The 26,203-nt window shown below is 43.0% G+C and overlaps 2 protein-coding genes across 2 annotated transcripts in view; both read left to right on the top strand.

Moving 5' to 3' along the window:
- Positions 1-26,203, top strand: part of LOC125332481 (cell migration inducing hyaluronidase 1) — a 106,321-nt gene that overhangs the window by 20,414 nt on the left and 59,704 nt on the right. The window lies entirely within an intron of this gene.
- LOC125332729 (cell surface hyaluronidase-like) overlaps positions 1-26,203 on the top strand; it is a 43,928-nt gene that overhangs the window by 15,447 nt on the left and 2,278 nt on the right. Inside the window, 4 exon segments of the mRNA XM_048317958.1 lie at positions 8,840-9,047; positions 24,903-25,059; positions 25,904-25,974; positions 25,977-26,003. Of these exon segments, the coding sequence (XP_048173915.1) occupies positions 8,840-9,047; positions 24,903-25,059; positions 25,904-25,974; positions 25,977-26,003 (463 nt within the window).

Genomic DNA, 26,203 nt, shown 5'->3' with positions numbered 1-26,203 from the left:
TGCAGTCCAGCCTAGCTAAGAGATGGGCGCTTCCTGATGTTGACTTTGCTATGTTTAGCCTGTGTTGTTTTAGCGCTGGGTTTCTGCATCAAAGCACGCATTTACACACAGTTCATGATGGGAAAAAGAAAAGCAGACACTGAGTTGAAGTCTGTTATTTCCTGAAATAGAGAGCAGAAAAAAACCAGTCCCAACCTTAAAGAGACTCCTGACCAAAGGGAACTTGGCAGGGTGAGGGTTTGCATCACTCCAGCAGAGGAAAAGCCTCTGAGGGACAGAGACCTTGGGTGGTGAAACAGAGAAAGATTCCCTCTGGACGAAAACTGTTTTCTTAAAATGATATCAGTGGTACAGTGAGATGTCTTTTATTGCCAGTTTGTGCCCAGAACTTGAATTTTACAAAAAGTTAAAAGTTATTACAATGATTTCCAGTACCTTATTATCTTTTACAATAGAAAGTGCAGTTGTCAGGGTTCCCTGCAGGTGTGTTAGGTGTGCTGCCTTTGGACAGGTTGAGTTAGCACATTCTTAAGGGGTTAAGTACAGAATGCTGTCAGGCTTCAGACAGGTAACTCAAGTAACCTTTATACCATAGCACTTGGAGGTAGTCCACACTTAGTGAAAAGTAGGTGTCTGAATAGCAGTGTGGTATCCAGACATGACCTGTCTCTGCACCCTCTTCTAGCTCATTCCTAGCTCCACGTGAACAAACCTGAGGAGCTGAGTCTTTGTTCCTGTGTGTTCACTTAGAAAAAAATACACACTGCCATGGCTGTAATTGCAAACTTCTTTGTTGTTTTGTAATTGCACTCCTATCCCACAGTGTACCAAAGTAAGGTAACCTTGAGGCTTACACGAGGAGCGACACTGCTCATTAACATTGCCACTTTAATTCTGACTTTCAGACTTTTTAGAGGAGAATGCTAGAGATAAGAATAAAATTAGCACCAAAACTGTCTGCTGCTGGATGGAACACTGAGGGTGTTGATCAAATGTAAGATGTACTGGCTGTGCCTTCATTTGGTTTGAAGTGCAGCTGACTTTGTTCTCCTCCCCAGCGAAGTGCCTGTTTTCATACGCAGCTCCAGAAGTGCCATCACACACTATTTCTAATGCAGTTTTTAGCTGCAGCACAGTGTTTACATTTTTAAATATCTCCTCTTTTATCAATTAAAACTAGGGAAAAAACTCCAATTTTTGGGATCCTCCTAGGCCAAGTCCAAGTAGGCTTTTGGGGGAAAACTTTGTGTGGTGAAGCAAGAAAAGGTTTAAAAAAGCTCAAAAATTCATCTTAAATTTCCAAATGTTTGAGCCTCCTTTAAAGGAAACTTCTTCAAGTATTTGTTTATGAGATTCATACTTAGAGAAGAAAGTGGCAGAAAAATGGTTCTAGGCTTTAATTTCATTTTAAAAGAATAAAGACTTTTATTCTGCAAGTAGTGGTTGCTGCAGGGTTTGGTGGTTTTTTTCTTTTTTGAGGCAATGGACTTCCCATCTAACTCAGAATCACAATAACCCTTCTATTCTCCTAAGCCCTTCTGTTTATTATTGTTAAAATAAAGCTTTTAAAGCCCTTAGTAAACTTGCAGCCTAATCCTGCTGACCCTAATTCTTACTCATGTGCACAGCCCAATTAAAATTAGTTGGGCTAAATGGAACAAATTACAGTCCTTTGGGTCGGCACGATCCAGTTGTTATTTATGCTGTCTGCTTTTATGCACGCTGCTGCCGGATTCATTCAGAGGGCTTGACCTGGAGTAATTATTTTCTTGATTACTTCGGAACTTCATCTTCACACCCTGTAATAATTTCATCTGCAGAGATTAAAATATTCCATCCTTTTTTTTTGATGAACATCTGCAGTTTCCTTGTTTTGCTGGATTCTCTTATCAGGACAGATATTTTTACTTAGCTACTGAAAAATCTTGAGAGCAGAGCTGTGCACAATGAGGATAATGCTTCTTCCTGTTATTTCTCCTTCTTAAAAAAAAAAAAATTCTTCATGGGCTATATTGGAATGTGCATGAGAGCCAATTCTGAGAATTTTAAACTTCTCTAAGTTTTATGGGGGTGTAGGAGGAACAATTAGAAAAAAATGGCGCTGAACCACTTAAAATGGGCATTGAAAAGATATGAGAAAATGACCCAAATATCCAGTCTTTCTTTTTTTTTCTTTTTTAACATTCCTCTGTAAATTTCATAATCATCCAGTACTTTCCTACACTTTCAGTCCTCCTCTTCTTTTGCCACCATTCAGTTTACTGCTGTGTGATTTCAAGCAACACATGGTGGTGTGGGTGCACTTCAAAGAACCAAAGAACCAAAAGTCTAATTTTTGTGAAAATATCTCCTGGGATTAAGAAATGAGAGGGAAGACCAACACAGCTGGCATTTTTTCTAAACAGAAGAGCCAAAACAAAACTCTTTGCTCAGACAATAGAGCTTCCTAGTTCCATCTGTATCACTGTCAAAATGCTGCAAAGCCAAGTCCTTATGTAGAGCTGAGCACTGATTTTTCACCTTATTTTCTCCACTAGCTTGGACTGAAAGTTTTTTTTGGCAGGCCGGGCCAGTGGTTTGGAAACGACGACAATGATGGTGACAAAATGTCCATCTCCCATGGTGTGGATGGCTCAGTGTCAGGGTGTCCAGACACCTCAGAGGCAGAGCAGACAACGCCCTGCTGTGGCATCCCGGCTGCCTCGCTGGCCCCCGCTGGGATGGGGCGATGTGTCCCGGGAAACTCGCACAGGTAACGGGGCAGCCCAGCCCGGATTGTCGGTGAGAGGGGGGTGCAGTGAAGCTGCTCAGCACTGCTCACACAAAGGGTGAATAATTAATTTGGTAAAATTTTGCCGCAAGGGGAAATTCAGTTGGGGGGAAGTTTGGTGTTTCCTTGTTCCGGGCGTTTGTCCGCTCTATCACGGGGCTCTGGTGGATTGCTCTGGTGGATTATGTTTCAGCAATGGAAGATGCTACATTCTGGTACATCGTACTTGTGTTCAGGATGGTGAAATGGGTGGTTGAGATGCAAACTCACATCTGTTTCTTGTTCCCCACGTAGAAATCACTGGCTGAGGGATGGCCTTAAACCTTCCCAGCAGTGAATGTCACAGTCAAACATAGAGTATGCATGTCTCCTTAAGCTAAAAAAACCTGGATGCATTTGCTTTAGTTGCACAGCAGAGAGCAGGAGTTGCTATTTAAATATCTAAACACTAGAATTAAAAACCCTGGTGTATTTTGGCTGGGCAGAAACAGGACTGGGCTCCTATGAAACAGTCCCTTTGACACAGGGTTTTGTCCTTGGCACTTAGTTTGGCTCTGTGTGTCTAGAGAAATGATCATCCCTGCTCTGGCAACCTAACAGTTAAATTCAGAGTTGCAAACAAGTAGGCATTTATATTTTTATTTCTATTAATATCCTCCTGGTTATGGCACTCTACATGGTGAGACAGTTTTTCCACCATAGAAGATTTCCTTGGCTAGGTTTAGGCAAGCATAAACATTTACTTCTCTGGGATCCATTACTTACCAGCATTTTTCAACTAATCAGCATCCAGCAGGATGAGTAAAGGTCATATTAAATGCTTCACTTTATGGGTTTTGGGGAGGGAAATATATGTATGTGCAGGGCAGAAGAAATTGGTCTCGTGCAGCAGGGTTTGATTAAATTGAAGAGGATAACTGTTAGAAAATTTCAGCCTCACTCTGATTCTCAGCACCCTGGGTGCTGGTAACTTGTTTGTCTGCTAAATTCTGAGTGTCATACTTCAGATCAAAAGCCCAAAAGAGTGAATCCGATTATGGAGAAGGGTGGTTTGCTTTGATCTTAACAACTTTATTACAAAATCTGTTTTTCTGTTCCTTTTCGTGTAGCTCTGGTAGACAAGAACTTTTATTCTTCCCGAGTGCAAGCAGGTGAAAATATCCTTTCAGCTGAAGGAAATAGTGACTCCTATGTTACTGCTGAGTGGAGCCCAAGATAGTCAGTCTAGGGATGGGCTACTTGGCATGGAAAACTGAGATCCAAGTCCTTCAGCTAACATTGCAGGCAAATCATTTCTGAGCTAAGTGCCTAGAGTACAGTTAATTCCTTTCTGCTTGGTTTCTTTCATTCCCATTTCATGCTCCTCTTCTCCTGGATGCAATTTGCCCAAGAAAGGAAACGCCTGGGGAAAAGCAATTCCTCTGGCAGTGTTTCTAGATCCAAAAATCCTGGGGATGGGCTTTCCTGAGGGTGTTTTAATCTGGCAGCTCAGGCTGACATTCCCACCCTCTGTGGTTGGTTCATGGCCCTTCCTCCTCAGTGTCTTCCAGGAGCACCATGTCTCGTTCCCCCTGTGGTGTCCAAGGGCTTCCTTCAGCAGGGAGCACTAAATAATGCCTTGTGGTTCTGGGACCACCTTAAAATGATGAAATTCTCTAGGCAAGAACTAGCAGGTCTTTTAGCCCTCCCTTCTCGATTCCGGAGTCTGTAGGGCTGTTGCCCAAACAGGACCAACCCCTTGCTCTTTAATGACGGCCGAAACTCTCATGTTGTAACGTAAATAAAGCAAGGCTTTGAGGAGGAGCACTAAATAGAGGGAAAGGCACAGGGAAATCGCAAGAGCTGTCAGCACCACATCTTCTGGCAGTCTCTGAGTCACTCAGACTTCATCATCAGGGCACCGAGGTCCTTGGTGTCCCATCAGCCTGACTTGCATCTGCTGCAAAGGCCAATAAAGGAAGAAAAATGTAGGGAGAGGCTTCATAGTTCTCTCCATGTAGGCGTGTGAGATTTCCAGTGGCACTGAACTGGAGGCTCCCTGACACCTGCAACACTTGTTAAAATGTAAATGGGATTCCTAAACCTTTTCTGATTTTTATATGAATTTTAAGACAAGTGCCTTGGTTTCCACTGGGCAGTTGAAGCTGTGCATTTACTGTTTGCCTGCAGACTTCACAGCAACTCATCAGGGGAGGCTGTGAAACTTCTCTTTTTTGGTATTAGTCTTTATTAAAATAAGCAGAGTTTTTGGCAGTGTGTGCTGTTTTCTTTAATAAGCTTAAAAAGGTGTTGGACAGTCATAAGAGACTGCCACATAGCCAAACTAGTGTTGGTTTTGAACTAAAAAAAATTGATGCCTTGCAATTCTAAAATACTCTAGGAAATGCTGTTGATTTTACACCAGTTCACTTTGTCACTACCTCACCACCGTTGGCTGAAACAGAAATTAGTCCATTTTTGTTAACTCTGTTCTTGCAGGGAATGTTTGCAATTGTGCTGGTCCTGCATCTCTTGGTTTCACCTCTTCAGTGGGTTCTGTGGACTCGGTGCCTCTGCGGCTGGTGTTGGTAGTGATGCTCTTAAATGTAAAGCAAGCAAGAGATGCAGGGGGGAGTGAGCAGTGCTTTTCTAGCCACAGGAAAACCATACAGTCCCAGGATGTCTGTGGTGCTTGAGGATTACCAGCACGTCACAGACTGGGAAGAAGGAAAAGCCTGTGAGATGTTTTTCAGTTCATGGTGTCTGTATTTGGATAAAGAGGTTCAGTTTTGATCTCTGATGTACACCAGTCGAAAATCACAGTAGCTTTCCTGATGCCAGTGCCATCCCAGCATGTCCTAGAGAAAGAAGGCTACTTATTTTTCTTTCTGCAAGAATTTTAAAGTCTTTACTTGGAAATTTCATCAAGAAAATGTTTTTCCCAAAACACTGACATTTTTTGAACAGTCACTCAACCAGAAAGGGAGAAGGTATGTTTTGATCTTCTCATTTTAAAGGTTTTCTGCCCCAACTTGACAGCTGACAGCACTGCAGGACAAAAGCAGCAGGAATGAAACAAGAAAGCAAGAAAACCTTTGCTCAGAAATCAAGATTGTAATTTCCAATACTTGGCATGTTGCTCATCTTCATACTCACTCTCCAGTTCAATAGCAGATCCCCCTGAATTGTAAAGAACTCATCTTCTCAGTTTCACAATCTACTTGGGAAAATTGCCATGTAAGCATGGGGAAATCTGACACATCTCTTCAGCGTGAAGTGTCAAGCAGCTAAAATGACATCTACGTCCATTAAACCACCCAAGCAATTAGAAGGCTCACATTTATAATGTTTTAACCAGCTCTTCTTCTCCAACCACATTAAGCTGTCACCACTTCTCTTATTTTAAAATCTCTTTGTGACTCATTTTCTTTAAAAGATTTTGATAGAAGTAACCAAAAATTAAGATGGTGGTTCTAAGGAAGATGGATTTTTCATTCCTGTTGATCTAGTGATGCTCCACATGGGCAAAACAGTCTCTTCATATAGGATCTGGTGTTTTTGGTCAGGGCTGTAACCTCCTTTAGTAAGAAACATGTTTAAAGATCTGTCAGATACACTATTGTATTTCCATGGGACTGAAAATCACACTCTTGGTGTCCTGCAGTTCTGGAGAGCATTCACTCAGTGGCCATTGTTTATCATTGCAGGAGACCAAATGACACTTTACAAGTAATTTACAAGTATTTTTACCAACATTTCTATAATGCACATGTGGCATTTTTCCTTGTTCTACTTATCCCCATTTCGTTCTCCAAACAGCTGTGATCATTATCCTTAATGTCAGACTTGTGGCTTAGTCCCTACACACCTGGAGGAAAATGCTACCAACAAATCTCCTTTCCTCATCATCTTATTGAAGCATTCTGTAAATTCTACCAGCACTTCCTTGGACTCTTTAATAAGAGTAGCAAGCAGTATTGGCCATGCACAGCTCTCTCACTGTGTGCTTTGGTTTTTTCAGTCTTTACACAAGTAGCTTAAGGTACATAGGAATCTTTTGTTCTTGGTAGTCTGTAATACAGGAAGCTTTGGGACTCATTGACAGCATCTCCTTCCTTCCTTGGCTTTTCATTGGTGCATTTCATTTTGTAGTAAGTGCAGTATAAGTGTTCATTCCAACTGGTTTTTTTTAGAAAATGCTGTTTGGATTGAGAACAATTAATACACTGATGGGATTTCAGGTCTGAATGTACCTGACTGATCCCCTGCTCTGACCTCAGCATTACCCCATGCTGATGGGGCTGAGTGAGATTGAAATGAGGTTTATTGAACTATGTGTAATAGCTTTCCAATCACGGTTTGAATGTGAATGCAAAATAAGTTTTTCTTCTTGGTTTCATAGATATAAAAGGCTTTTTAATCAGACTGTACAAATAATTTATTCTTCCTTGATCCATCAAGAATGAGCAAACAGGCTGCTGCTCAGAGATTGTTTGGAGTGAATTATTTGATCAATAGTATCAGCCATCAGGAAAAATTTATGTTAATGTCATTCTGGGATCCACTTTAATCTTCTAGTACCTGCAGACACCACTCAGAATAGCTTCTCATCATTGAAGTGCAATGGTGTGAAAGGAGGAGTGGACTAAATATCTGAGAGACGTTCACAACCACTTTTGGACTGTTCCTTTGGCACGAGACCCAAATGTTTAACTTAAGCATTCAGCATTGAGGCTGCTGGGTCCAGGGGTGAGGGGAGGGGTAGGCAAAGATGGCCTATCTGCTGGAGATCCTTAGGAGCTCAAACTCAACCCCAGGAGCAGGCACAACTGTGGGATCCTTCTGAGCATGAAGGATCTAGGGGGTGAACTTGCTAGAATCCTTAACTAAAATAAGCCCACATACAAACCAGTGAGAGACAATCTGGTTTTGCAGAGCTTTCTGTTTGTGTAGATGAGAGGAAGATAAGCAGATCTGGAGACGTGAGAGCCCTGCATTAGCAGGCAGATGTCCTGATAGATGGAGTCTCAACCTCTCTGCTTGTCTTGGCCACACTTGTATCCTTAAGAAATTAAAATCTGATAAGAAACTACTGCTTCCATTTAGATCTACCTCAAAGACACAAATTGAGTTTAAAAATAATTTTGATGGATGGATGCTCACGTAGACATTTCTGAGCTACCATGGATTTTTATGTTGGAGGTTTTAAGTTCTTGATGCAAAGAGTGTTATTCTACACTGTAGGAGAATGAAGGCAGCAGGATTATAGATGTCCTCATCTGTCCTTTGTGCATCTGAAACCCTTCAGTGAACATGACAGGCTGCCTGCAACAGCCCTGCGTGCAGAGATGGAATTGTATGACTAGCTGTGCATTCTCCTTCTGCACTGGAATTTCACATGTTGGAAAGCAGCAGAGCGTCATGCCTTAAAACTAATGCTTGCCACATGAATTTGGCTTTGCTTGAGTGATGGCAGGGCAGAAAACGCACTCAGCTGGAGTGTGGTTTTGTAGCTGGTCTGTAGAGTTGAACTACAGGTCAGAGGCATCTCTCAGTCCCTGCATGAAGAGCTTTGCTGAAGCCTTGGACCTTGGTATTTAGTCTATAAGGTCATGTAGTCAGGACATCGAGTTTCAGCCCCCAGAATTTCAGCCTAGTCTGCTATCTGAGAGCAAAGATGTGGATTCTATTAGATAACTGGACCTAATCCAAAGCCCCCTGAAATAACTTCAGTTTTCTGTATTTTCAATGGAATAAGCCTGGTTTTAAAGCAGAGTTATTTGAATTCATAAAAAAAGAGTTACTTTGTGATGCTTCCTTGATTACCCTTCTCCCTAAAGACTTTGAATAGTGAACGTTTTTACGGCACTGTACAACTCATATCTCACTTCATGGTGTCTCCATGGATGGCTGCAGATGCTATTTCTGGTTTACCTTTTTATTTGAACTGGAAATGTTTCAGTGACTTTCCAAATGTTCTGAACTCTTCATTGGCAAAAATCCTTTACAGGCAACGATGATCAAATGCACATGTTACGGCTGCCCTGGCTGGTTTAATGGATATGTTTGCCATTTTCCTTTCACCCTCAGCTTTATATCGAGGCCAGATGCCCTGAGAACCTGACCTTGTGCATTGCCAGAGCAGCATTCCCTTCCCATCCCGTGCAGCTGCAAGGCGTGAACAGGGAGCTGTGTTCCAGCAGCACCAGCCTGTTCTCCTGCTTGAGCAGGATTATATCATCCAGTGAGATGGCAGAGCACCTGAGGATGTCATGCTGGACCACATCAACTTCAACAGGTACTGCTTTCTTTTTTTTTTCCCCCCCAAGGTCTGGAGCTCTTTCATTTTCCCAAAATATTCATCAGTGACCTTTCGAAGGTCTCAGCAATTTCTGGGAGTGTGGAAGCAAGGTTTTAAAGGTTGACACTAACTGATGCAAAGAGATGCTTCTGCTTTCACTCCATTCCAGCTTTTTTGATGTGCAGAGAGGCTTCTCTTTCCAGGAAGTTTTGAAATAGAATCCAAGTAAGTCCTGGCCTGCTGTCCCTGAAATCCCTCCAGAAGAGCTCTGGCTCTGGTTCATTTATTTGTACTAGTTGCTGCACACATAATTTATCTCCCATATATATAAAGTGCAGAAATACGTCAGAATGTGCACAAAACTTTGCATCTTCTGTAATCCAAACAGCACTGGAATCATTGCTTCTTTCTAACTAAAGCTTTAAAATGGTAGGTCTCAGGACAGCCAAATTGCAGGCTGTGCTCTATTTATTTCACAAGTTTTCTTAGCATTGTATAAAGACAGGGTATGTCCATTTTAGATGCTGCTTTTTTCCCTTGCAATCTTCTTAATTTTGCATTATTTCATTTATGGTCTTTAGTGCTGTTCTTATTTTAGTGGAATTACTTGTGCTTTGTGCTGGTTCCTCTGTTAGGAGAAAACTGAAGCCCAGTCATCTTAGCAGGGGTGGGCATTGCCACGGCTTGCACAGAGATGCTGCAGGGGATGAGCACCCCAAAAAAGCCTGGCCCTCACCTTGGCTTCTGCAGTTTGCCTGAGTCCTCAGCTGTTGTTAAAAACACACTGTGGTGAAAGAACAGAGGTTTGCAAGTGAAACCTGACCTGATTACGCACAACAGAGGCTCAGGTTTCCAAAGCAGGTTTGAGATAGCTGGCATGAAAGAAGGCAAAGGCACTGGGACAAGAAGCAGCATGTCCTGCTGGTAAACCTGGAGGGCTCCCAAGTCCCTCCAGTATTAACCACCAAATCCCACACCCATCCGCTGCTCCTGCAGCAGAGTGTCCCTGCTGTGAGTTTAGGGTAAGATGGTTGAGCTCCCTTTAGTTCCCCTGAACTTTGGAGCTGAAAAAGTCTAAAAGTACTGTCCTTTGTTCCCATTATGAAGGCCCATGGGAATGCACCTGAGAAGGGCAGTGTTTCCTCTTTATATGTGCCCATTCCAGGGAGTGACACACACCTGGCCTCTTGATTTTAAGATGCAGTAGTTGTAGGACCCTGACTGAGTTGCTACATCATCAGTGTTTGGACACTCCTGTCACAGGGGAGTTACCAGAATTAAATCACTATTTTCTGTATTAGTATATCTTTGTGTACTTTAAGGAAGAGGAGTTCTAGTTGCTCATGGACAATGTGAGCTTTGCAATTATTATCTGTCTTAAAATGGTGAGCTCTCTCCTTGCAGTTGCAGAGCTAAATCTTCTGCCAAGTCACTGATGGCCAATTCACACTTGCCAAAGCTTTGGCCCACAATCTTCAAGCATGGATATAAATTTGAAGGCAGCACCAAGACTGTGGTAAAGCTCAGCTTGAAGTTTAACTCTCGTTCAAGCATCAGTTTAACTACATTTTACTATTGAAAACCACAATGTGGTTGTGTTTCCCTTTGTCTTTTATGAAACCAGCTATTTGAACTGGGCAAAGGTTTGTAGAGTTTTCTGATCCAGAAACAGTTGGCAAGGTATCTGTTTTGAAGAATCATAAGCAAGAAATATAATGCAACAAAGGAAAACCACAATTTTACTTCATTTTGTTTAGAGCATCTTGCTAAGAAATAATTGGGAATGAATTTTGTGGCTGCTCCGTCTACACCTCAAGTATGCTGGATGCTCACTAGGGTGAGACTTAGGGCTGATGCAATAGTGAAATCCCCAGACTGCATGGAAAAACATGGAGAAATGAGATTCCTATGGAAGGGTGAAGGAACTGAGGACAAAAAGAGGTTTTAGGAGTTTGAAGGAAAGTAAGTGCCTGCGTAAGCAATTTCATGTATGACCTCTACTAAGCATTGTATTCCAATGATTTCTGGAATGAAAGAAATCTCACATTGTGGAGCCCAGAGTAATCAGAGACAGAAAACCAGACTTTTACCTGTCTCAAGTGGCTTTATGTTTTATTTGTTCTTTTAAAATTCAAAATACTGTATAATCTCCAAAAAATGATCTCTTAATATAGTAATATCCGTGCCAAACATGCGATGCAAACCAAATCATGTTTGGATGAACTTTAATAGTGATCTTCTAGGATTAATAATTTCAGAAATAGCCTGAATGAACAGTTAAAGTGTTTTCAGTCCTGTGCTTGTAAGCTGATGGATGGCTATATCCAGGATGCTGCCTTTGCAGGCTGCCCTCACGCTTCCAGAGTCATCTGCTCTGTGCTGGCTAAAGGAAGGTCAGAGGAGACATAAAGAATTTGACATGGGAGATATGTACCAGGATTTGGATTTCTGTGGAAGTCAGGCATAGCATTAATGTTCAATACTTGCATGATTAACACTTTCCCTGCCTCTGAGGCACCGTAGAAAGACCCAGTAGAACCTGTGCCAGTCCAGACATCTGTTAGAAGGCTGGAACGCCCAGATTCCTGGGGTGGGCAGGAGCTGGTGGGGATGAATTCACATGACTCAACTGAAATTGGCAGCTCTGTGAGCTGTGAATCTTGTCCAGTGAGTTCAGAGGCACCGCTCGGGTGGATTTGCTCAGTGGAGGAGGACACCAGTTACAGCACAGGCACCCAGCAGATCTTTATCTTTCTGTTGTGCTCTTTCTTTCTTTCTTTCTTGCTGCAGTACTTGTGCCTTCCTCCCACTGATTCAAACCACGTTTAGAGTAATCCTTCAGCTTCTTTGTTTCCATCAAACTACGTGGCTGAACCAAACAGAATTCCTGTGTCTCCACATGCTGCCATGTGCTACAGACGGGCTGTCCCGCACCCGCCAGCATCGCTCCCTGGGAGAGATGGACTGGCTCGCATTTGTCAGGGGATCTGTGTCTCTCACTGACTGATGGGCAAACATAAAGGCGTGGTGGAGACCCGCAGGTTGTGTTTTCAGCCTGCTGGGGAGCACTGCAGGCTCAGCAGAAATGCCTGATTAAGCTATAGATAAGAGTTGTCTGTCTAATGCCTGGGAGTTTCCCTGTGAGGATGAGCAGGAGGACAGGTATTGATGCTTCTGGAAAGGGGTAGTGCAGGGCAAGTAACTTCTGAATGTTTTGGCAGAGGAGAGCACAGGCTGGAATTTTAATGGCTATAGGAATGAAGTGTGCTCCAGAGTCAGTCCAGATCTGCTGAGGGTTTCTTTCAGGGCAGAAAAAGTGTGTGCAAAACCTTTATGAACCCTTAGACCCCTTCTCCATGGGTTTTGTCTCTTCGTTGGAGTGGCTGTGGGGCTTTTGGGGTTGTTTTTTTTGGGGAGGTGTGTGTGTTGGTATTTTTTTTTTTCTGCTTCATAGAAGTTTGAGAATTATCTGTAAGACTTGGTTAAGGGCTTTCCTCAAAATTATTGTCCTGAAGCACAAAAGGTCTACAGAGAACATCAGGCTTGTTACAAGATGGAAGAGAGGCTGGTAAGCCTGAAGGAGAGGATTGAAAATATTATTTGGTTGCGAGTAAGTGCTTTCTTTTGCAGTACAAAGATTGGCACTTCATAGCGTAATCAGAGTCAGAAATTTAATCCTTCAATTTAATGACCCAGGCCTTGTGCCTGTGCAAATTTTCTAATCACAAAAGCAGCAAAGGCAAATACTATTATCAAAGGCATAGGGCTGTTCAGTAAGTCAGCCAGGCTTCTTTGTGCTATCAGCACATCTAAAGATAAGAATTCTAGCTCCTCAAAGCACGTATCTGAAGTATAGTGTAATAAGTCATGTTGTTGAAGCAGCCTGAAAGTAGTGGCAGTTAGATTAAGCATTCCTTGCTTTTAATGAGAACAGGGAAATACCTCTATATGTGTCTGCTAAGGCTCAGAGGGAAGGGTTTCCCCTTGTTAGGGCTCTCTGCCATGGTTTGACAAGGAGAATTCAGGGAAATGTGCCTGGAGGGGTGAGGCTCATCATATTGGTGTTCTTCAGTGCCTTGATGAAGGAGATGGATCCTTATGAGAGTCCTATAAAAAAAAATTAGGGGGAGAGGGCCAAATTTCTTGTCAACAGCAAACAAAAGGGCAGGTGCCCATGTGAGTGCTCAGGCATGGGTTCAGCCTTTCCCCTGCTGTGGTGTTTGCGCAGGGATGGGCACAAGTTCACTGCTCAACTCCTCTATTTCATGGGCTGAAGACCTGTGCTGGGGCTTGTTATCATGTTCACCAGTGAATAATCTTAATTATCTGAAAATTCAAGAGCCCAACATGAGCTTATGTCTAAACTTTTCTTTAAAAATCCCAGACCCTTTTGACCTTGGGTGACACAAAGCCTCCAGGAAGCTGCAGCCTATCCAGATGTGGAGATTTCAGTGCAGGGAAACTTACACAGCCCAAGTCTGCACTGAGACTCTGGGGGACTCCTTATATTTGTATTTGCCAAGGTTATGTAGGTAGATTTTTTCCTATGGCTTATTATTCAATGCCAGTCTGATTCATACTTTCAGCTACTTGTCATTTTTGCGATTAAATTCCTTGGTGGTGATAAGGTCTGGAGAAAAACAAAGATAACAAGACAAGGCTAGAATGTGCTTGTTGCAGTCTTGCCCAGTTTAGAGATATTTCCTAAATTGTTTCTTTTTCAGATTGGTTGCAAGTGAGCTTTTCCTCTTGCTTCCCAGATTGATAAATGCTCAGGAAGGCGTAGTGGAGCTCACAGTTTAGGGCTGGGAATGCTTTCTTGTTGTTATATGTGCATATGTTATATGTGCATGTCCTGACCCCTCCATCTCCTAGATCTGGATGCAATACAAGGAACACCACCACGATTTCCAATAACAATAAGTAAAATGCTACTTGGGTTTCATAGCCTGCCCCTCCTGACAACATCTGTGATTCAGAGTTAATCATCCACACAACACAGAAGTCAGCAGATATATTTGAATTCCCTTCTGTCTATTTAAATCCCTTAAATCACCCACAGATCAACCCATGGAGGAAAACCACAAGATATATATATATATATTTTTTTTTTTTTTATAATTGGAAGGAAGCTAAAACATTTGCCAGAACACCAGGTTGCAGATTGCACCACTCAGTACAGTTGGGTGAAGCCAGTGCTGGCATTGCCGTGTCTGAGTGATCCTGAAGCCCTGAAGTCTTTGCCTCCTTGCCTGCTCCCTTGCTGCTCTCTGTCCTCTGCAGCTGGGATTAACAAGATGGCTCTGAGGAGACACATCCTTCCTGAGATGATCACATTACAGCCGGAATTAGAACAATCTGAGCATCAGACCCAGATGGCTGTGGCAAACCAGGCTGCTTGTCACTTTGCAGCCTGGCATATGAAACCTGAGGGGGTTTCCCTGCTTTTTTCCTTCTCCTGGCCCAGGGACTGGGGCTTGGTGGTCTTAAGGGAGCATCTCCTGACCTGATGTGCATCCAAGGCACAGCAGCAGGAAAATACAAAATACACAGTAAGTCTGTGATAGAGAACTTAGGAAGACATTAAAAAGATAGCAATTGAATTGGCATGTAACTCCCCCTTGAAAACATGTAGGGTGGGAAATGAGATGATAAGATGATGTAGTGTGCTTAAATGCAGGAGGTTCTTACTTTTGCTTGAATACGTTTGTCTGCAAGCCAAATGCTGTCTGAGTCAGACTGTGGTTTCATGAAGATCAGCAGATCTGTACCTCAGGGCAGGATCCCTCCTGTAATTTGTTGAGCTTCACAAAACCAAGAATCATTCTTTTTGCCTAAGGAGATGTGGATAAAAATTTTAATTTATATTAATTTATGGCCTATGCTTTTGAATTTTTAATGGCATTTCCTAAACAGCACTATTTAGGAAAGGCCTTTAAATCCCAATACACCTGGCTCTAGTTAGGTAAACACACACCTCATTTGTTACAATCCCTGCAACAAGCAGTCCTCCAGAAGAGTCTATCCTCAATAACAAGGCCCTGGAAAAAATCGGCTGGATGTTCACCCACTAGCCGTGTTTGTCATTGTGGGGGGGTTGGGTGTGTTTGCTGGACCTGAGCTGACGGCAGGAAACCTTTAAAAAAGCCAAAATCTAACAAAAGAGGAGCGAGTGACAGCTGCAGGGAGCTGGGAAGGAATGAGGGCTCAAGGAAAACAGCTGGAACTGGGAGAAAGTGGCAGAGACATGGCCAGATCCTTTGCAGCCCCTTCTCTGATCTTCTCAGTACCAGTGAGATGTGTGGGTATTTCTCATTCCTCTTTCCCCACCAGTGATGCTGGCAGAAAATGAGGTGAGCTGTCCTGAAAGCAGGTTTTGTGCCAGAGGAGATTCAGCCAAGTGTTGGGCAAGTTGTTGGGAGGTTGGGAGAAATTTTTTGAGAGAAAAAACAGCTGTATACTCACTGAGAGCAAGAAGCACTGAACTCCTGTGATTTATTCTTGGGATGGGTTGGAGGCTAAATGGGGGCTATGCTTCTTTTTGTCCTTTGAAGTATAAAATTCAGTCTGTGAGAGACAAACTTACCAAAGCAGCATGTGGGGATTTCTGCTTGGTTCCCATATTACGAACAGGAAAGTTTTAAATTCCCAGTCCTCTCACTCCCTTTGAAAGTTCAGCTCACGTAGATGTTGAACAAAATGTCAGAGGGGTTGTTTTTAAATAGGAGTAATAACAGTTGGGGGAGACTGACTCACTGGATGGAACTCTCTTGTTTGTTCAAGCCCAAGGAAAAAATATGTAATTTTTAGTTGTACTCTATGGCATTCCCTCGTTAGTTTACCCCAGATTTTCATCAGTAAAGTCAGGATTTGGACTGTGCACTTCCATGTTCATCAGCTATGTGACACACCATGTCAATAAACATGGTAGGGCTGTTTTCTAGAAAAACATTCATCAGCTTAGAGGTTCCCTTTACTAAAATACAGCCAGGACTGACATCCAGGACAACCAGAAACCCCAGCACTAGGTGATACCCATTTGCCCAGGACTCATACTCCACCTGATGTAACCAATATTATGTATTGCTCACAATTCAGAACAAGTGTTATTCATCCTCTCCCAGGCAGTCAGAGCCCTAGACATGCACTTTTTCTGTGTTTATTCCAGCCAAATCTCATCTCCAAGTTACGTGACTTGCTTTGCATCCCACCACTCACAGAAGACTCCCCTCCTTTGCCTGCTTGATCACATGTCTCTAAGTGTCTTTGCTTCTGAGAGTTCAGAGTTGAACTGGAGGGGGTGTTCTGAGGGTTGTAAAAGAGGTATGGATGTGTGTACGTGCAGATCTCTATCTACCACATGTCTGAGAACAGGAAACCTCTTGCCTGCTTTCTTGCCTTTCCCCTGTCCTTTTTATGCTTCTGCTTATCCCAGGAAGCCTGCTCATTGCCAAAACAGAACAACATTTTTTTAACACTTTGTCTGATGACTTTGCTTCACCTGAAAGAGCCAGAACAGCAAATGCCAATATCCTAATGAAAAAAACCCAAAAGACTTCTTGGGTTTGTTTCATCCAGCCATTTCCCAAAGAAAACAAGCAGGCTAAGCACAATGGTAAAAATGCATGAAGTGCACAGTGGGGATTGTTGAATGACAGTACCAGAGGGGCAGAAGTGTCAGGTTTTATACATTCTGGTGTCAGCAGATTCACAAAAAAATTCAAAGTAATGTTTAAAACTGTTAGGACCCACTAAACACTGACTTTTTTGCTAGCATATAGTTAGCTTTTCTCCTTCAAAGACCAAACTTTTTTGGTAAAAACACATAAAATGTTGGCCTGATTAAGAACAAGAATGAAAAAAAGTAAGAAGAATGTTCCTTATATATAAAATGAAATTGACTTTTTCACAAGAAAAGGTTGTGAACGCAGTTACTTAGTTTTGGGGTGCAAATACCTTAAACAGCTCAAGTTAGTTTTCTACACACATACTTTTATTTAAACTGGAAAGTTAGACTTTCTACCTAAAAATATTTTCATTCATTTCTCTTGCAAGAAACTCCTAAGAATGAAAGTAGAAGACAAAAAAATGTGTATTTCTCCACTGGATTTTTATTTATCAAGTCTGACTTCCACTCCTTGTGTTTTAAGTGAGTTTGTCTCCTTTGTTTGTGCTGGTCTTTAAGCACAAGAGCATCTAAAGCTACATATGTTGCCCCAGCCTTCAGGTAGGGCCCTGAACTTACTTTGAATGTGTAATTTGGGATCTACCATGAATTCAGTGTTTTCATTTCTTGCCAGTGCTGTGTGTGTCCACAAGCCTCCGGACACCTGTGGTGTTCCTGATGAGCCAGTACTGAGAGTGGCAAAAGTAGGAATCACCTACAAGATGCTTAGGCTGGTTCAGATTTTTCTTTTTCAGACTAGCAGCTGCTAAATAATACAGAATTGAGAGGTTTAAGCAGAGAAATGAAGCAGGACCCATGGTTTATTCACCACCCTGAAAGAGGGGAAGGCTTCCTGCACTCGGGATCAGCCAGGAGGTCCTTGCTGGCCAGCGCAGTGGCTGAGGAAGATGCACACACATCTGTTTTACTTTGAACTCCATGTCCCAGACATGCCATGCCTAATTACTGCTTGTTGCCCGAGGCTGCACCTCTCCCTCAGTTTTGGCAATGGCATCTAACCCCCATCCTCTGCCCAGCTGCAAGGCAGGGTCACAGGAACCATCCTGCAGCCGTGCTGACGTCTCTGCTTTTCCTGGAGGTGCTGGAGCCCAGCTCAGCCACACAGACAGGTATTTTGGAGGGTTTACAGTGGGTTTTGTACAAGCTGAAGAAACATAACTGAAACACAGAACTAAACAGGAAGCTGTTAAATACCACTAATTAAAAGAGAAAACAACTCCCTTAATCTTTCCAATATTTACGCAGAGGATAATTTCTAATACCCTCCTTTCTCACAACTCTTCCCAAGCCCTTTGTTGTGAGAAAGTACTTATTTCCATCTCTTCCTCTACAAACTCCAAAGGAGGTGCTTTTCATTTGATCTTTTCAGTTCTGGTGTAATTTATTTCATTACTTGACTCAGCCTGCTCACGTGCACACCAGACTGCAGCACTCCTATTCCCAAATGACCCGGCAACTTAAGATGGTCACAGCTGGGGTTTTATCATGTTTTTTTTTATTCTTTCACCCTCTAGTTTCCTTTTCTAATGCCTTTCTCATTCCTCAGGGAGGTGGCAGTCAGCATAGTACAGCACCAAAGCTGGTTCCCAGCATCTGGGGGAGTGACAAGCTCCTTGTGTGATGGTGACTTCAGGGGATGAAATCTGCTAATGCAATGCAAATCACCCTTATGAAACAGCCAAATGTCTTGGGACTCTGTCCTTAAAATATTCCATGAATATGGCTCTGGTGCATTTCTTTCATTTCCTCTAGTCAGAGGCCAGATCATCTGAAAATACATCCGTTTTTGAGCTGTCCTGTGTTATGACACAGCTGGAGTTGGTTAAAATCTAGAGGGCAGTATCTGGCTTAAGCTGGTGGGTCTTTGTGTAGCTTTGATTTATTATTTTAGAACAGCCTGTCCCCTCTTCCATCCTGTAGATAGCTTTGTTTTGTTTTAATGAAAAAAACAGAACAAAGCTGAAATAGCTTTGCTTTATTGCTCTCCATGTGTAAAGGAAAGTAAAGGTCCAGGCATGCAGATCCCCTGATTTCACCAAAATGAAGTGGTTTCCCCTCATTTACCACTCTGCAAGCAGGCATGGGTGGTGGGTCACCTCAGGGAATCCTTTGGAGAAACTTTGACTTCCTGAGATTTTTAGAATGAAGAGAGACAGATGATGAAGGTGATGCTTTCTTTCTGTAAGCCAAATTTATATTTTCCATTTTAACCAGGAATCCAGATGTATTTCAAAGAATACATTTAAATCCTGGATGGTTTGGTAACACAAGGAAAGTAAACCATAGTACTGGTTCAGGCATCTTGGTGTTACACACTGAGCCACTTAAGAGGGGAGGAAGGAGAAAAACCCCAAAAAGCTAATTATCTTGGTGTTCAGTTTTTCTTTTCAAGTGTAAACTTCTTGTGGCTTTCTGCTTTGCATAGCACAAGTGCATCTCACAGACAGGAATGGATGCTGGGGTCTTTGGTGGGAGATCCTTTCCATCAGTATAAGAATTGTATTATAACTGCAGCTTTGGCTCTAAGGCTTGTACCAAAGGTTTTTAGTTTGGAGCTTTTTTTTTCTCTGAAAGAGGCTGGCAATGGGAATCACAGGATGAAGGAAAGCCATAGGGACCATTTTTTTTTGTAAATGTGTACGCCAAAATTTGGGTAAACAGGAGTTAAAAGATGATTTAACTTTATCCTTGGTTATTCTAAACTGACATTGAAGAAACAGCCAGGGAGAGGGAGTTTTAATGGAAACCATCATAATAAACCTTGCTGTAAAGTGGAGGAAGCAGGTCTCTTTAGGCTGTGGCTCTGGTTCAAATCGGAGATTACTTTCTAATTCCTGAATCAGTGCCCCTGGTGAAATGTCTGCTGGATGCTGGTTCCCTCTCCTGCAGCAGCTCTGGATGAACTGGTTGCCTCAGGAGACACGAGTGGGTATGTGACTGGTTGTACCTCAGCCTTATGGCGCAAGGAAGAGAAAATCCCTGGGTTTAAGCCATCCTGGCACCTGACTCAAAGTCCTCGGAGGTCAGCCGGGGTGCCTGGATCAGACCTTTGTAATAAGCAGCCGTTGTTTCCAGACAAAGAAAAAAAATCTGTTTTTCTTTGGCTTTGAGGATTTGTTGTGTTTTTTTAAAGCAGAAAGAGAACCTCAAAGGGCATTTCTTTGCTTTCCTCTGAAGACTGTACTCTCGGCTGCAGACCATCTCTCTCATACTCAAGCCCTTAAGTGCATTTTTTCCCTTTGGCCCTGCCTGCCCTTTTTGCTGACAGAGGAGACTGGCTGCCTGTCGCCTCTGCTATCCCAGGGAAGCCTTTTTCCAGGTGGTGGCAGATATCCCAGTGAGGGACAGGGACAGTGCACAGTGTCCAGCCTCACTGTTCCCTCCTGGGCCCGTGCTCTCTGTGGAACCCGAATATCTCTTCCACCTCAACAGAGCTTCGGGGTGAGCCCCGCTGTGCCCTGGGTGGGCAGCAAGCCCTGGGGGTCTTTCTCTTACCCCAGCACCTCCTTTCTCTTTCTCCTAGTTAAAATCCAGGTCTGTCTACCTTGCACGCTCTCTTCACTGATTTCAGATCAAAATGGGTTTCCAGGCTGGAGTAGCTGGGGTAGGTCTGTGTCTGTATCCGAGCAGGGATTTGCAGTGCTGCTCAGAAAAGGGCTGATTTCTCAGCTGGACTGAGTTCCTTGTGCATCCCTGCTGCTCAGGTTGCTGCAGGTGTGGGCATGGTGTAAATATTTGTTTAAACCCATTGTACCCCAAGGGGCCATGAAAAAGAACCCTCTCGTGACCAACACTGAGACAGTTTGTGAAGCTTCAACCTCTTCATATTCCCATGAGAAGAGATTTCTAAAATGATCACATTCTAAAAATCAGATTTTGTGAAAAAAGGAGAGCACCAAAGCACATCTTTTATTCTGAAGCCATGAAGACTGTCCAAAAACTCTTGCACTGTCTTTGTGAGACTTTAGGACACCTTTGGTTAAAAAAACATGTTACGAAACCATGTTTCTCAGTCAGCTAAAATAGTTAGGCAGGAAAAAAGTGTTTTGTGGTTTAACCATGAGTCCCATGATGCTTCACCTGACTAAGTAGCTACTTCAGGAATCAATCCACAAATGCCAGATTTGAAAATAAGATGGGATATATTTATTCATTCAACCATAACACATGAGCAATCGAATCCCGGAATGCCTTCCCTGCTAACCAGGCTCCTTGAAGATGGCCAGGTCTCTCTCATCACAGGAATTGTGAAACATCAATTTGGTAATGAATCCTCCTTTTTTAAAAAGAAGAGATAATAAAAAAAAGATTGCCCAAATTCTGTAAACAGGTTGTTTACTACTAAATAGCAGGAAAAATGGTCACACGTGTGGGTCTGGGGGGGAACACCCATGAGCTGCCAGCAGCCATCTGGACCTGGCACATGCAGACTGGGCTCTAACCTAACTGAATTCTGGCAGTATCAGCGTTCTGGTTCTCTGTTTAGTTCAGCAGTTATTTTTTTAGCCTTTCAGAGTACAGAAGTTTTTGGATTAGCTTTTTTTCTTTTCCTGTTGTTGTTTTTTAGGCTATTTCATAATGAGTGGGATGTTTCCCCTTCTTTTTTTAACCCCACATGCTGGATCCTTGGAAAGGAACCAAGCTTACTCATTCTTTCTTCCAGACAAATAGAAACAAATATTTAGTTTTAAAAGAAATAGAACGAAGAATCCCTGTAAAACTCATGTATCTTTTTGATCCTGGAGCTGAACCGAGCTGTTTATATAATTTCCTCAGCCTGAATTGCAGCATGGACAGGATTGAAAACATACTTGGAACAGTTAGAAATAAAAACGAACTCTAAAGGCCAGAAGACCTGGCTGCATTGGAGCTTCTGTCATGCATGCTTTGGGCTGAGCTCTGCAATGAAGTGAGCTGGTGCTGGTAACTCCAAGCAAACCTGTGTTCCTCTGCACAACAGCCTGAGCACAGCTGCTGTTCCTTCTCTGGTGGGGTGTTGTGGCCCCAACCCCTTCCCAGAGAGGCCAGTGGCTGCCCGCACCCCGCATCCATGGTCCAGCACCCCGTGTGCCACTGCTGGGCGTGTGGGGCTCCACAGGTACCGACCCTGATGGGTGAAACAGCCTCCTGTGTTACACAATGAACATGCAGCCATGTAAGGAGGAGGTGCAGGGAATTCCCTCAGGTGAATCTGCCCAGCATCACATAATCTGTGTAGACTGAAGGGTTTTGCTCTGATTTTCTGCAGCCTTTTGTGATGTGCTTCAAATATTGCCTCAAAGATAATGCTCAGCTAGAAGCATGTGGGTGCACATTCATGGCACATCTCCCCTCCATTTCTTTCTTTTAAACCAGAACAAAAGGACTCTTGGGAGGACTTATTTTGGATTAGCTTTGAATTCCAAAGTACAACATTGCTGCTGTGTTCCAAAGCGGGAAGTAATTCTGGTTAACAGGAATAACTGAAAAGCTAGAGCCAGCTTTTCCCCTCATTTACTGTAAATTCACCCCACTCTAAATCCTGCAGAGCTGTTTCAGGCTCGTACAGATCTGCACTTGATTTTATAGCCAGGCAAAATATATGAAATCCATATTCAACTTACTTTGAGCCAGAGGGTTTATCAGAAGGTCCTTCAAGCTGCATTACAATGATGCTTTTATAAATACTGTCATAACAATGAACACCTAAATGTGAATCAGGGTCATAAATGGAGCAAAGGATTCTTACTTTTGGGATCTTGTCTGTACTGAGCATGTTACCCAGTGTCATTTTGCTGATGAAAACCAGTTAACAAGTGAATTTTTAAGGTTGTCTCTGGTGTAATTGCAGGTTGCTGTCATGAGCACAGCCTCAGTCGAGTACATAAGGATCTGGATCCAGTCTCTTGGTAGGGCAGCCATACAAAACCACTTGATATCTGTGTTCATTAAGGTATTTTGTGTTTTACTGCATTTGAAGTAGTGGTTAAACAGGGGAAACTTTATCTCCAAGGAAAGTTACTGCAGAATCTTGCTGAGCCCTGGCAGAAGGAAATGGGAGGTTCCCTTGGAAGAGGGCAAGTGCATTGTTCTCCCTTAAAATTAACTCAATTAAAGTCACTGAGGGTTTGTATTCTATTCAGATGAGGATTTGAGCTCTTAGTGGAAAAAAAAGGCCTTTTATCACCTCAGAAGAAGAATTAACACCATCACTCTAATGTAGAGGAAGAGGAGGAAAAAGCAAACCAGAAGCCATTGTTTACAAAGGATGTGGGGGGAAAAAACCAAGTTTGTTTTTCTGATTTTCTCTGCTGGCATTGCACTAAAAGATAAAAAAACCCTATATTTCACTACTGAAGAGGTTTGGAACTGTCAGATTGTCCCTGGGCATGCCTTATATGTCTGTCTAGACAGAGAAGGGTGGCTGAAATCATCTTGCAAGGACGCTGCCCAGGCTTACATGCCTGCGTGCTACTGAATTATAATTAATGCCAACAAATGCCAAGCAAAGCTGGTACAGCATCCTTAAGGAATAGGAGCAGCCAAGATTTCTTGCTAGGACACTGGCTGCATCGCCAAAAATTTATCCAAAGCCATTAGCAAGCAGGTGTTAGTGGAGGCAGCATCCTCCCCGTGGTGAAGCACAGCCACCTGTGTGTGCAGCACTCGTGGCACAGGTGGAGTATCCTCAAAGCTTCTTTGTGTTTTCTAAAGCTTTAAAGCAAAGTGTTGTTTTTCTAAGGAAGTTTTAATTTCAACACGTACTCCTAGCTGTGGAAAAGGCTGGGCTAGGCAAATGATAAAGGTTAAGGCCTAAAGGAGGATTCTTACCCCAAATACTAAAAGGCGCAGAAACTTTGGAAAATGAAGAAGGACATGTTTTGTTCTTGTTTTGCTGAACGAAATGCCAGAGTCAAAGATGTTTTAAATTTCTGATCCAAGCTTCCCCAAGGGCTGAGTGAGCTGGCAGTGGTGTGTCCTGCCCCAGGTCCCTTAGGGCTGTGTGCTGGCTCCTCGAGGGGTGTGCAGCTTGTGTATGGGACAGAACAGGACAGGACACACATCAGAACTGCAGTGGCTCACATGTAGGTCTGTTTGCAGGGGTGGTTGCTCTCTGCTGTGCTTGCATCCAGACTTTCACACACTTCCCACATTTAGGAGTGTGAGACAGCCAGGACAGGCAAAAGATTTTGTCTGTCTTTGCTTCTCCTCACTCCCCTTTGCCCACCCATGGCCTGGACATTCATGTTTCCCTTACCCTTGACCCCATATTGCATTCAGCATCCTCTGACATCTTGCAGAAGCCACTTTTTAACACTTGGCTCCCACATCCAGTCTGGTCTTATATTCCCTGGAGACATACATGTCTCAGACTGATGGGATGTGAACTTCCTGGTGTGTATAGGCTTTGGAAAACCACATATATTGCAGTCTTGTGTATCCTGGGTTCGGTGTTCTGACAGCTTGACCTTGCTATGCCATTGCTCTCCTTGGTGCAGGTTCTGTTCTCTCAGGATGGGCTGTCCCCCAGGATGCTGGGAGAAGACATCAGTGGCAGGTTCCTCAGAGAGCTTTTGGCTTTCTGAAAGTAAATACTGTGGCACATCTTGAGATGTGTAACCTGGGGAAGGACTTCTTGCTGTAGGAAAGGAGAAGAGCAGGAGGCACTTCTGCTACAACTTCTTTGAGGCACTGGGAGAGGCCTTCCGAGAAGGAATAGTTGGTTTGAATGTCTAGGTTTGCAGGGAAAACAAAAAAAGTGCGCATGTCACCTCTATTCCCCCATGTGCTGTCTCAGCACCTCTCCCTTGCTCCATGGTCAAATCCCCTTTGCCCAGTGACGGTCATTTCCCCACATGAAAGGAAACTGTATTAAGGCTGAACTAAGCATTTTGCTCTCAGGATTCTTGGCTTCCTAAATGTGTCTTACTAATCCACAGAAGATGCTCATGACCTCATTGCTCATGGTTTTGTACCCCTTTGAGAAGGGGTTTTGCTTCCTCCTTCCACTGACCAACAATCGATGATGTCACTTCATCTTGTACTAATGATAGACTTAAAATTACAGCCATTTAAAAAATGTAGATGTTTTCCTTGCTTGTAACTCCCTTCTGGAGGAGCAGGATCACAGTCTAAGGCTCCTCAGCCTGCCTCCATACAACCTATGTCTGTTTTTTTTGTTGCAGATAAAAGTGTTTTCCTGTTCACCAGCACTGGGATATTCTTTGTGGTGCTGGATGCTTGTTCAGGAGCAGTTGTGGGTAGGCAGAACTTTGGCACAGTTAGCAGTGAAAACACTGCCCATGCAAAAACTGAGTGTGTTCAAACATCCATAAAGGAGAGGTAAGAAAACTGCTGAGACTCCACTTAGTGTAGTAACCTGTGGCTGATAGACAAAGAAAGTAAAATTAATTCATTTCATAACCAATCCTGTGCTCTGAAGAAATCTGACACAGATTAAACCTGTACAAATCCCAAGCATCAGCCAGACAAGAGAAGTAGCATCTCTCCCCCAGGATTGTACAGATTAGGGCAGACAGAAAGAGGTTTTCTAGAAAACTAACAATTTCTTCTAAACAAACCAGTGGTTTCCCAGCATGGAGTAGATAAGGTCCCTGCAATGACACTCGCAATCCTATGCACCCGTGCCAGTGTCCAGCCACTTCCTGGCAGCCAGTGATTCAGTTTTCCAAAATGGAAACAAGTCCATTTCTGTTTATTCTTACCGATTGTTTTTGCCTCTTGTGACAGATGAAAACCATAGGTGTGCCAGATTTTCCAGTGGGACTTTTCTCGGGTGAGCCAATGACTCGTCCTGCCTGCCTGCTGGCTCTCCTACCTTGTGTGGGTCCTGGCAATGGTCTGGACCATCTCTGTTTGCGTCTGTCCCACGTTCTTTGTGGTTTTATGTGTTGCCATATAAACATGGAACAACAGAGATGGATAGATATATTCTTGGCTGCTGGTAGAAGCAGGTCAAGTAACCAGAAAAGACTTTCAGTCCAAGATATTTCTGAGCAGCTCACGACAAAGATTTGAACACTCCGGAATTATTACTAGGGGATTTAAACACGTTCTTAAAGTCAGGCAAGTTCATGCATACTTTTCTGAATTGGAACTTAAAGATTTTGAAGATTCTTAATGAAGCATTTTGCAATCATGCAGTAATTACTGTTCTCCTTTTCAGATCACTTGTTCTTGTGTGCTCTAGAAATATCACAGACTTGATGGGCAGCTCTGAAATGTCTGTTTTTGCCAGGTAAAGCCTATTATCTTCCACAAGGGAGGTAAATATATTTATTCTATCATGTTTCTTTGGCTTTTTATGGTTTTTCATGTTTCTTTGGCTTTTTATTAGGTTGGAAAATGCAGCAGAATTACTGGTGTGTCTCCAAAGCAAAAATCCACATTCACTTATACACTGCTTATTAATATATTTCCTGCTGCAAATGCCAGTGTGAAAACCTCTTGGCTTAGGGATGCTGAG

The sequence above is a fragment of the Corvus hawaiiensis genome, chromosome 13 (genome assembly GCF_020740725.1).
Source record: "Corvus hawaiiensis isolate bCorHaw1 chromosome 13, bCorHaw1.pri.cur, whole genome shotgun sequence".
NCBI classification, from domain to species: Eukaryota; Metazoa; Chordata; class Aves; order Passeriformes; family Corvidae; genus Corvus; species Corvus hawaiiensis.
Note: the sequence above shows the minus strand (reverse complement) of the source record. Positions and strands in the feature narration are given on the sequence as shown.